This window comes from Antrostomus carolinensis, unplaced genomic scaffold (genome assembly GCF_000700745.2).
Source record: "Antrostomus carolinensis isolate BGI_N321 unplaced genomic scaffold, ASM70074v2 scaffold20245, whole genome shotgun sequence".
In the NCBI taxonomy this organism is placed as follows: Eukaryota; Metazoa; Chordata; class Aves; order Caprimulgiformes; family Caprimulgidae; genus Antrostomus; species Antrostomus carolinensis.
This window is the reverse complement of record NW_010318733.1, coordinates 6411-19060: the sequence shown is the minus strand read 5'-3', so window position 1 is coordinate 19060 and position 12650 is coordinate 6411. Positions and strand designations below refer to the sequence as shown.

Sequence of the window (12650 nt, the reverse complement as noted above, 5' to 3'; positions counted from 1 at the left end):
CAGCTACAAACCAGGACAGTAAGTCATCCAGACTCTGCCGTCACACAAAATACACTTGAAACAACACCTGGAAGTGTAGGTGTGTGTTCACTGTTGCAGCTCCCTGCTCTGCTGACACATTGTTTAAAGGCAAGCAGAATAATTGTCCTGTGCAACAAAAGTTCTCACGTGTCTTCCACCCTCACCACCTCTGTTCTTGTTTCTGTTGAGCCTGTCACACTGTTGTAAAGAACAGAAAGCCAGACAGAGGCTGAAATACAGTACTGGGGCCTGAAAATCGATCCTGACCATCCATGACATTGGCCAAATCACTGAAAGACAAATTAAAAAAGGAATCAAATGCTTACTGCTTACTAAAGAAATTAATTCCCAGACTAGTTATAGATAATTACAGACAAACAAACAGAAAAGGCAGTGAGGTAGAGTGCAGTAAACACAATGTGAATGTGTTTTAGGAAAAATAAGATCAGAAAAATGTGTTGAAAAATCCAAAGCCCTAAGAAGTATAGCAGTGGCCATTAATGTTTGAGCCTCATTCATGCAGACCATGTTCCATTTAAATCTTTGTGTCTAGTTAGTGAAGAAAGGTGGGTGTGAATGAGATCATTTGAAGAAGAGGATTGGACATTTGCTATTGCCAGCCAGAAGAAATGCAAGACACTAGGCCTAGGATGTAGTTTTTACTTTATCAATACAATCCAAATAGGTTAGAATTTGCATGTCTCTTCAGAGTATCAAATGTATCTCTGTTTATTTTTTTTATTATTATTTTTTGAGAGCTGTGTCTGCTCTGGGAGCACATAGTTCATTGCCAAAATATGAATACTGATACACAGGGAAAGAATTCAGTGTGGAGAGAGATCACAGACTGGTTTGGGTTGGAAGGGACCTTAAAGCTCATCCATTTCCAACCCCCCTGCCAGCAGCAGGGACACCTTCCACTAGACCAGGTTGCTCAAAGCCTCATCTAGCCTGGCCTTCAACACTCCCAGGGAGGAGCAGCCACAGCTTCTCTGGCCAACCTGGGACACTGTCTCACCACCTTCACAGCCAAGAATTCCTTCCTAATATAATAAAATATATTTTCTTCCTAAATATATTGGCAAAACCCTTTACTGCTGCAGTAAAACTGCTTCTGTGGGGATGCAGTCTGTACCTGTGTACAGATTTCCATTTTATTTTTGAAACTATATCAGTCAGGAATCGTACTGATAACTAACATTGCTTTTGTTAAACATCCATGGTGTAGGAGGAAGGTCCATGTCCATTGCTGCTGCTCTGGTTTGCCATGACAAAGAATCAGTTTTGTTGTTGAGTTTTGTGACATAGACACCCAAATAGTGGGAAGTATTTTCAGATCTGTTGTTGTTACTTATATATATTATAATATATATATATTACATTTGTTATATATATATATATAAAAAACAGATTCTACTGAATTTGGTAGATTTCTGAGCCATTCATCGTGGCAGTTTATAGTTAGGCTTTTTTGAATTCTCTAGTTATTAAACCCATCTCATCATTGATAAGAAATGCATAGCATCAAAAATCCTAGCCCAGGGATTTTTAAAAAGTTTTTTTAAAAAGTTTTTTTTTAAATCATATCTCAATAGTGTCTCATAATTCATCTCCATTTCTGTTTATGATAGAACAGACAATTCCCTTTGCACTTGGCAATCAGACCTTACTGTGTGACCCATACAGTTGCTTATAATCAGAAAAGTAATAGAAAAATTTAATATATTTTGCAGCTCTCAGTGTCACTTAGCAGCAAGAAACAAAAGGACCAATTTTATTTCTTTTTAGAAGCTGTCCTTTTTATTAAAGATAGTTTGTAATTAGTTTGGGAACAGCTTTTGAAATGAAGGTTGAGTGACCCATGGAGATATTCTTTCTGTACAATGTTTTATATAAAAAATATGTGAGGTTTTTTTTAATGAGAGGGTATTGCTCATTTTTACTGTACTAATATCAGCAATACACATTGTAATCAGTTTTATATTTTAATTGAAGGCACGGGGATGTTGAATTTTACTCTGTGATGCTGTGAATGGGAAGCATTTCAATTATATCTGTAAGCATAATATTCTGAATATGAATTGTGACCCAAAATTACCCTTCTTCTAGATTAAGGTGAGATTAAAATTAAGTAATGTGGACTCAGAGCAATAGCTCCAAACTGGTTTTAGCCTTCAGTCGTGATGTAATGCCTCAGACACTCCAGTCGCTCTGGTAGTTTGTTATCAGAGCTAATTGGATGTTTCTCAAACCTCAGGCTGACTAACACCAGTTTTTCTTCATCTTTGTGTCTATGTGGTCAAGACAGAAAAAATGTGTTGTCTTCTTATTAGTTGTTTGCAGACCTAATGGGTTTTAAATGTTATTGGGGTTTTTTTTTTAACATTTGAAGAACAATCTTTGCAGGGTTGTTATTGGTGCTGAGGCAAACAAAGAGCCAAAAGTGGGTGGGCAGCATCATCCTATAAACAAAGACTTGGCAGTGGAAAACTTATTCAGGTTATTCATACATGTTGCCTTTTCCAGATATAGATTGAGCTCTGCTGGACTCTGCTAAGCCCGCTCCTTGGTCTATATAGAAACTTTTTATGGTTGTTCAGAAGTTTGTGTATACCAATTTGATTAAAAATGTAAGATGTAATTTATAGATATAAGATAATCTAAAATAAATCTTTGTGTTGTAAGTACTTCCCTCAAAATACATCAAAAAATTACTGAAGATGCTGCATATCTTATTTATGTGCTTTCTCTTAATGATTCAGTAGGAATGTTTGTCAGGGTTCTTGCCCTTAAGTTTTATTTAGCAGAAAGCTAGCTGTTTGGAAAATTGTGTTTCAGTCATTGTAGGGCACTCCTTAGTAACATCTCAAGGACACAAGCAAACCATTAAAAATACTGTATTTCTCCTATTTCTCTGATTTCTCAGTGCAGTGGGACCCTCACATCCATTCCAGCAAGACACAAAAACTACTCTATATGTTTTTTCCTCACAAAAAGAATCCATCAAGTTTTAACCTCTTCAGCCTTTTAATATATATTGGCATATATTTGGGTTGAAAATGGGCTCGTGTGCTTTTTTTCATGCTTTTTTGCATGTTTTTTGCAAGCTTTTTGCAAACTTTTGCTCCTGTGATGGCATTTTGCCCCAGTTCACAGTGATGTGTCTGTGGCAAACTGGCTAGAAAAGTGAGTTTGGGTGGGTTGCACCCATAGTGTTGGGTGTGATGACCTGGCGTTGTGAAATGGGCATATTCCACTGGTTTTAGTTTGGTCACACTTGTCCCTAAATCTGTGTGACCCTGTCAGAGTTGCAAGGGCAGAAAGAACAAAACAGTCTGAGAGTGTTGTACCTGCAGAAAAACACACTTAATTTTTTCAGCAATAAAACCAAAAGCAGTCAGAGATCAGTTGTTGCAGATCAAAATACGTGTTATTGATGAATACACAAACTTACAGATTCCCTGGGTCAAATTTGTCTCCTCTTGGACACTTGTGGCCACTTTTTGGAGTCTGTAAACGTGCTGCCTTCTGGCAGAATTGAAAATAAGCTTCTAAGAGCATCAGGGCTGTTCAGTCTTGTTCTTCTTACAAGTGAGCCAGATGGCTGAGTCCAAAATGCAGCTTGTATGGTCTCTTTGTAGTGGAAACAGCTAGGTAATTGCATCTTGCAGTAGTTCATGGTATTTTGTGACTTTGCAGTGATTCTTTGGGTTTAGTCTATATTTTGTATGCAGGATCTAAACACAATAATTAATTTGATTATTGTAAGTCACCCTGTTATGCATGGATGTTTACCCATTTCTTCTTATTATTCTTTACTTGACAGGGTAATAAGGCACAGGATGGGAAGTTAATTTGTTTCTAACTACCTAAGGTAATTAATTAAGAATCTGCTTTCCTCAGGTGTACCTGCATTAACTCTCTCATGTCACCTGGGGGTTTTATTACAATACTTTTGGAAATTGCACTTTCCAGAAAGTATTATTATCTTTTATCATACAGATTGGAAGGATTTTATTTTTTTTTCCTTACTTTTATATTTTGATGACTTCATAAAGTTATTAGACGTTATATATTTTGGCAGTAGGAGGGTGTGGTAGGTTAGAGTTAACATCATTTTTCTTGGTGCTGTTAGACTATAAGAGTACCAGTAGAAATGTGTCATACTTAGAGCATAATCATAGAATGGTTTGGGTTGGAAGGGACCTTAAAGCTCATCCAGTCCCAACCCCCCTGCCATCAGCAGGGACACCTTCCACTAGACCAGGTTGCTCAAAGCCTCATCCAACCTGGCCGCGAACACTTCCAGGGAGGAGCAGCCACAACTTCCTTGGGCAACCTGGGACACTGTCTGACCACCTTCACAGTGAAGAATTTCTTCCTAATATCTCATCTAAACCTCCCCTCTTTCAGCCTAAAGCCATTTCCCCTTGTTTTGTCATTAATTGCCCTTATGAAAAGTCCCTCCCCAGCTTTCTTGTAGCCCCTTCAGGTACTGGGAGGCCGCTATAAGGTCTCCCCGGAGCCTTCTCTTCTCCAGGCTGAACAGCCCCAACTCTCTCAGCCTGTCAAAGGCTGAAAGCACTGAAGGTAGAGTTATAGTAAAGATCGTTAGTAACTTCAGTATCAGAACAACAGTCTCTGCCACAAAGAACCATGTGCAAACTAGGTTTTTACAAGAATGTTGGATTTTTAAAGTAAGGACTGTTAGAGTGTTCAAGTGACTGAGAAAAGCCACTTCACCTTACCTCCTTCAAGCTACTAGCAACTGGATACTCAAGAGTGTTTGGGAATCTAACTCTTGAAGGCCATGGATGGGATTTCCTTTGGTGCTTGCTCTAGTTTGAATTCAGCAAGAATAACTGGTTTTGGGAATAAGGTCCTGGACAAAGTTCTTGTTTTTTTCTTCTGTGTGTGCTTTTAGTCATTCCCTTTGACTTCACTGGCTCGGGATTTCAGAACTGCAAAGCCCATTGGGTCAATTTTGAGTGCTAGAAGTCTTGTGGAAATTAGTATTTCCATGTCTAACAGCAAGATGTTAAGAATTAAACACTGTAATTCTGACACCACATTTTAAAACCTAGATTTAAAAAAAAAAAATAAAAAATTAAGTTTAAAATCCACAAAATTAATGTAGTATCACAGCTGGATATTGAGTTCCTGGGGGTGGTGCTTTGGGTGCCCTTTTCCCCACCTGTGTTTTGATGTGCTTCTGCCTTTAGATGCATGTGTGACACTGAGCTCTGGCTACTTGTACCAGATCCTGCCTTGTCCACTTTTATCTAAAGCTGCCTTTTCTCTTTTTCCATTTTTGTCTGAAAAAGTGTTTTTGTCTTCAATGAAATTTTGAGGATTTCAATGCATGTCATGCAAATGAGTAAAATTTAAATTTTTCTGTACATTTGAATATTCATAAATATGAATTTTAAAGAGAATTTGCTAGTATGTAATCGATCAGGGAAGTGACGCATAGATAATTAAGGTAAATGTACAGTTAGGGAATGGCTTTCTGTTTGTATTATGGCATTTATTTACTTTGATGTTTGGTATATTTGCCTATATGTTGTAACAGGCTTTGAATTCAGCACCAAAGTCAACTTTTAAGGAACTGAGAACTATCATTTTTCATTCTAATGGCAGAATATATTTTTTCAGTCTTGCCTTGTTTACTATAAATACATCAAAGAAGGCATATGAATATTATATATATATTACATTCACATGGATAAATGTGTGTATATATGGGTGTGTTTTGGGTTTTTTTTAATTTTGAAACACTTATCTTGCATGTTTTCCCCTATGAAAAGGGTGATACCCTAAATACATTGAATTAAATCGCTTGATACATAAGCCCTTGCATAGTCATTATGATGAGCATAATGGAAGCTAGCGTGGAAATAAAGAGGATCATTTTTCATAGATAGCATCTTACAACATTGCTGAACGTGACTGCATTGTAGGGGTTGTTATTTTTTCTACATATTCTCCTTTAAATGTGTTTTCCTTGATGACTTTCATTATAGTTTCTCCCTTAAGTGGTATTATCTAAAGACAGCATGTTATTTGTTGGTCTTATCAGGGTGGATATTCCTGCCCAGAGAATGTAGTTAACTGCTTACTCATCGTACAGAGAGCAGAGCAACTGTTAGCAACCCAGTTGCTTTGAAGCTGAGCTATTAAAGTCACTTGTTCAGTAGAAAGTCCTCTAGATCTAATTTAGATAAATTCCTTTATTGTTTTTCAGAGTTTTTTTGCAGTTATTTGGTAAACAATGAAGGTTCTGTTGCTGAAAGATCCCAAAGACAAAGATTCAGGACCAGATCCCTATATTAAGGTGAGTAAACTTTAAAAAAAGTATAGAATTGTATCACTTCACTATTAAATAATAGTATCATGTGTTCAGTGAGATAAATTAATTTAACTGTTTCAAGTGAAAAACATGCTTAATCACAATTTGGAGTACATGTCTGAAATGATGATATTTTCTAAGAAAAATAGTCAAAATTAGGAGTGCATGTCTGAAATTATGCTAAGAAAAAACTATGCTAGAAAATTTGCTGTTACTGAAAATAATATTTTAGTTGTGGGGCATTCATACTGATTCATTGTTAAAGCTGATATTAAAATATCATATTCGTCAATATTCATCATTAAAGCAAAGTCCTGATATTAAAACAATTTCATTTTAATTACTTAGTATTGATTATGTTCATATGGATAGAATTAAGATGACAAAGAATGTTAGTAGTCTTACTGGGAATGTGATGTGAAGAAGAGGTTACCTGTTGCTGTGGTCCTTTCTGCTGTTGCCTTTAATCACATGAGTAGGTCTTACTCCCAAGAGCAGTTCTGTTGACTTTAAAGAATTACAGAGGTGGACAGGAATATTTGCAGGACTAGGTGATGGTCACTTAGAGATGCCAGAGTTACGTGCTGGTGTAAACTGGAACTGTGCAGTAGCTGTGTAGGAAGCCTCAGTTCCACAGCTGATTGTTTTGTATTATGTTGTAATACTCAATAACCAAAAAAACCCAAAGTAGTTTCACTAGGAAAAGCAAATAAGATGCTTTTGTATTTGACTTTAGTAAAAGTAAATATTTGTGCTGACCTAGTCAATTATTTGAAAAAGGACAAAATACTGTTTGAAATCTATTTCAAGAGCTTTAAACTTTTTTTTTTATTATTATTTCCATAGGAATTAGGATTACATGGATTTGAAGCAACTTTGATTCCAGTTTTGTCATTTGAATTCATCTCTCTTGAAAGCTTATTTGAAAAGGTAAGTTTTAAATTATTTCAGTCACCTCATTTTCAGCAGAATTTAGGGCATGGTTGCCAAGATGCTATGTCTTATCTTGATTTAATAATATTGTTGCCCTTGGTGGTACCTCTTCCTGTGTTTCCACAAACACAGTTGTTTACAATACCATATTTATAAGAGAAATGTATAACAAATCTCAAATTCAGAACAAAACATGCACAGATTCTATTAATTCTGAGAATCTACAGGAACAGACAAGGATTCTTGTCACTGAAATGAGCTGGAAGGATGGTGAATGACATATCAGGTACTTACAAATTCATACAAGAGAAAACAAGTGTTATTCCAAGCAGTAACACAGAGAGTGCTACCCAGACACCTCCCTGCTTCCTCAAAGAACAGTTGAGATTACTAATGGGCTCTCAAAGATAAGTACCAAAAAGGAAAAATGTTCTTCAGTCACTTTTAAATGCAGATTGTGATAGACTGAAACACTTCACACCTGAATTCAGTGCTGCTGGAGATGGTCAATAAAGGGAACCTCCCTGGGAAAAAAATGTCAACATTTTAAAATAAATATCCATTAAAGAAAGAGCAGAAAGAGAACACCAGTTATGCATTTTTATTCCATATAACTAGGAGGTGCAGTATACAACTTCAGCACAACCTAAAGGTGAACCTCAGGTAACCTTTAGTTGTCATTGCAGTCTTCTAACTTCTTGCTGTGATAAAATACCCCAATATCTGTGACCATCTATAATCCATCATCAATCTAACTGTGAATTCTATCTGACCAAATTAATGTTTTAACAAGTATGGGCAACATACTTGATGTTGTGTCCAATATTGTATCGTGTTGTGTACAATGTGGTATTGTTATACACTTCTCTTATAAATACTCTGGCTATTGATACTAATGAAATATTTGCCCATTTCAGTTTCAGACATTTATTGAAGCTGTTTGTTCTTCACAAGATTATGAAGAGTTGATCAACTTTATTTTTTCATTTATTTACCTTTTTTTTTTTTTTTTAAATTTACTGTTTATAAGTAGCTCTCTCATCCAGAGTGTTATGGAGGCCTAGTTTTTACCAGTCCAAGAGCATTAGAAGCCATCAAGATATGTTTAAAAGAGAACAGTAAAAATGAAGGTAAGTGCATATTTATATTCCTTGTTCTTTCTCTTTCAGTATTTTCTTGAGTTTGTCATTTTATTTCACCCACCAGTAAGTGTTTGGATTATACCTTCTTTAAAAAAAGCTGTATCTCATAAATCTTTTGGCATCGTAAAGACCTCATACTAAATTGAGCTTTTAAAGGGTTGAGGGTTGTGTTTTCCACACTTATGCTGTGTGGAAAAGGCTTTTGGTGCAAATTACTAATTGAAGGTAATTACTAATTAGTGTGAGCTTTTTTTCAGCTGTGGTTATCTTTGCTAAAAAGAGTTGTAAACAGAAACTGACACATGAGGAATATTTTGCTGCAGTGCCTAGTTTTGCTTACTCACCACTTTCCTTCCTTAAAGAGAGAAGCATATTGTCAAAACTGGCCACTGCTGCTTCTGTGTGGACTTCATATGGAGTCCTACAGAAAACCAGGTTTCTCTGTCTTGAATATAAAATTTATCAAGTGAATTAAGCATTAGCTAAAAAGCAGTGAAGACATGGTGATACATAAAAGCCAAGAGATTAGTTGTGAGTAATGCTAAATAGAAATTATCATATCAAATAGAAATTATCTGTCAGATCCTTGTAAACTCTTCTAAATTCTTACAGTAAGTGATCACTTCTGGCTTGGAATTTCTGTGTGCACTTAAATTGCATCATTACTTTATCTGCTCTGTATTTAGGCTGTAGGCATACTAATCAATGTGCAGTGGGTAAGGTTACGCTCTTGAGTAAGTGGTAAATACACTGTCGGTTTATTTATAGGATTTTCAACAGCAAAAGGCTGTATTTTAGGGGTTTTGCTCAAATGTAATCTCTTATCTAGAGTTGCTCCCTAGTATTGTTTAAGAATTTTGGGAGATGCTGAAACACATATTTTAATCAATAAAATGAGCCTTTAGTTCTATTTGGGTTCCTTTCAAAGGTAATAAATCTTTTTCTTTTTCCTACTTTAGAATAGTTTCCTCTTATTTTTTTTTTCCTCCTGTTGTAATTTTTATTTCTATTTTATTTTTTTTCCTCCAAGAATACTGGAAAAGAACTCAATGTTTTAAGACAAGACAGTAAAAGACTTAGCATATCTATTTTTGTCCTATTAAGATTTCAGGCATAGGAATCAGGTAGCTAGAGCCAAGAAGTCTAATCTATAATATACTTAATGCCTGAAGGAGAAAAACCATTTCCTAGTAATTTTATTTTGATCTCTGGTACATTTTACTTCTAAGCTGATAACTTTTTTTTTTAATGTCTGTTTAAAATATAATCAGTTTCTATATTTTTCTTACAGACTACTGTATTGCATAGATATAGATTTTTACCATTTTATTTGTTGTCATAGAAGACTATATTTGGGCTTTTTGCCTAAGCCTTCAGTTTTGAACCACCAATTTGTATGTCTAAATCTCCCTTTATACTATGTGCTGCTTTTTCCTGTGAGTTTTGGTCCTTTTTAAAATTCTTAATACCAAAATATTGGTATTAATATCGGTGTGGGGCAAGTGTGCATTAAAAACACTACTTAAAAGCAGCTAAGAACTGTTTACTCAAATTAGACTTTTAAAAACATGTTGTAGACTGTTATTTACACAATGAAAAAAATACATTAAAAATTCATGTTGTACATCCAGATTTACTGAAGTACATAGTGGAGTATTAGTAATTATTATTGTGCTGTATTTGTAGATTAAACAGAAGTCCAAATACTCATTTAGCATTCAGATTTTGTTGCTACGTGCTTAAATTTAATTTAATGTTTTTCAGCCTGGTCAAAATCTCTTAAACAAAAATGGAATACCAAACCAGTGTACGTGGTAGGAAAAGCTACAGCTTCTCTAGGTAAGCTGAGGGTTTTTTAAAAAAAAAGAAATCATAGATAAGTCTCTCTTATAAATACAATTTTTGGAGTATTAGCTACTATTCAAGGGAGCTTAGAAAAAAATGTAGGTAAGTTTTATAAATGGATAATTTTGCAAACAAATAATTGTGTAATTCTCATAAATATGAGAATTATTAGTGCGTGCTTCACCTAAGGATCCTGCTTCTGGTTTTTCATCACTTTTATTGTAATGTGATGGTAACTACTTTAAAAATTTGATCAAAAAAGGAAAAAAAATGTTCTTAATTTGCATTTTTGCATTTTTTTTTCATTCACTTTGGAAATGAAATGGGATGAAGGGGATTATAACATGATTGTCTGAGGTTGTACCAAGTGTGATGCACTGGCCCTTCACTCCCTCAGTGTTGCTGTGAGGCACTTGCCAAACAGCAGCCAGCGTTATACAGCCCCTTGTTGTCTTCAGTGGGTCAGCTGCTTTTATTTGTCTTGGCATTGGCTTTAATCTGAAATACATATTTTATGTGCATAACAAAAATGCAATGTAGATTTCAGTTTTATGAAAGCTGTTCTTATTGTAAAATGGAATTGTAGCCTTAACTTCCACTGAACTACATAGGAAATGAAAAGACTAACAGAGAATATTAAAAGTTTGATGTTTTTCTGCTTGTAGTCCAAAAATAATTTGGGTAAGTACTGGCTACCTCTATAAAAAGCTTATTATTTCAAGCAGGCTGATTAACAACATTGGATCACCAACTGGTGACACCTTACAAGCATCTTGAATCAATCAAACCCCAAATGAGTTAACTGCTCAGGGATTCATTCCTTATTTACTTGCTTAAATAAGAGCAGTATTACACTCCCAGATTTTCTGATCAGATTTTTTTTCAGCCTTCACTGCAAAGAGCAGCAATATGCTTGTTGGGAAGCGAGCTGCAACCAAACTGTGCCATGTGTTTGCTGTCTCACTGCTTCAGGTACACGAGTTTAAAAACTCTCCAGAACAGCTTAGCTATCCCCAGAATTCTTCATTTGTACTTTTTTCATTTAAGTCTTTCTAGAGTCAAAATCAATTTTTTCATAGCTTGTTACTACTTCAAATGCTCTAATTTTTTTTTGCTTTTCCAAGAAGTATTTGTGTGCTTGGATGGAGTTGTTCTTCCTTTCAACCCATGTTTCTGTGATGATAAATCTGAATTTTTCATTCTCATTGATTTCAATGGGGTTTTTTTGCTACTTTTGGTTATAGTGGAAGAAATTGGCCTTACTCCACAAGGAGAAAAGTCTGGAAATGCTGAAAAGTTAGCTGAATATATTTGCTCAAGTAAGTATCTAAAAATCTTCTACTTGCCTTCCATTGTTTCAGAATTTCCTATAAATAAAATCATGTGTACATACTGCATATATCTCTTATATATAGAACCCATGAATTCAGCTTCTGGGAATGTGGATTATATCTCTAAAATACTTTGAAATACCTACACAAATTATTAATTTACATTTAAAAGTCCCTTCCAACCCAAACTATTCTATGATTCCATGAAATCTTAGACTCTGTATTTCATTAATAATACTATATTACCTAGTAGACAAAGTATTTTTTTACTACAAGATTTCAATGATCGTGCTTATAGGTGTGTTGATTCTCTCTGAACTTCAGGTGAGCTGACTTTCTTTGCTTCAAACCAGTTGATGCTGGGGATTTTTCACCATGCCCTAGTTCAAAGTAGATGACACAGGGAACTCCTTTCCTCAGAATGAACATGTAGTTTCAGAGGAATCTATTTTTCAGCACCAAAGGAGAGTGGTTTTGGATTTTCTTTAACCGTTTTCCTACAGTTAAAGCTCTAATGCTGGTCTGTTTGCTGCTTCTAAGTGTGTTAGCAGATTGTTGGGTAATTTTAAAAGTTTAGTTAGTCTACTTCCTTTCATTTTTAACAGTAGTTTCATAAAATTTCTGATAGTATTAAGGAACATTTTTAGGCTTAGGCACTGATTATTTTTTGAGTGGATGGGTCAGTACAAGCTGTGAAAAAAGAGGCTGCATTTTTTAACAGCCTGAGTTATAGCACTTCTGTGAAAATGTCATAAGCAGGAGCTGCCAGCACCATGAGTTTGACCTCAGAGCTTCTGACACATGTGGTGTTCCAGATGATCCTCGGCTGAGGTGCGTGCTGCCTTCAAAGTGTCTGTCCTCTGGCTGGGAGGAACGGATGGCAGAAGAAGTCAGCAGAATTAGTCACAGAATCATAGAATGGTTTGGGTTGGAAGGGACCTTAAAGCTCATCCAGTCCCAACCCCCCTGCCAGCAGCAGGGACACCTTCCACTAGACCAGGTTGCTCAAAGCCTCATCCAGCCTGGCCT

General features: G+C 35.6%; 1 protein-coding gene across 1 annotated transcript in view; it reads left to right on the top strand.

Moving 5' to 3' along the window:
* Window positions 1-6292: 6292 nt before the first annotated feature.
* UROS (uroporphyrinogen III synthase) overlaps window positions 6293-12650 on the top strand; it is an 11391-nt gene continuing 5033 nt past the window's right edge. Inside the window, exons 1-5 of the mRNA XM_010169029.1 lie at window positions 6293-6355; window positions 7217-7300; window positions 8337-8433; window positions 10210-10284; window positions 11535-11609. Coding sequence (XP_010167331.1) covers window positions 6293-6355; window positions 7217-7300; window positions 8337-8433; window positions 10210-10284; window positions 11535-11609 — 394 coding nt within the window. The remainder of the gene's footprint in view (window positions 6356-7216; window positions 7301-8336; window positions 8434-10209; window positions 10285-11534; window positions 11610-12650) is intronic.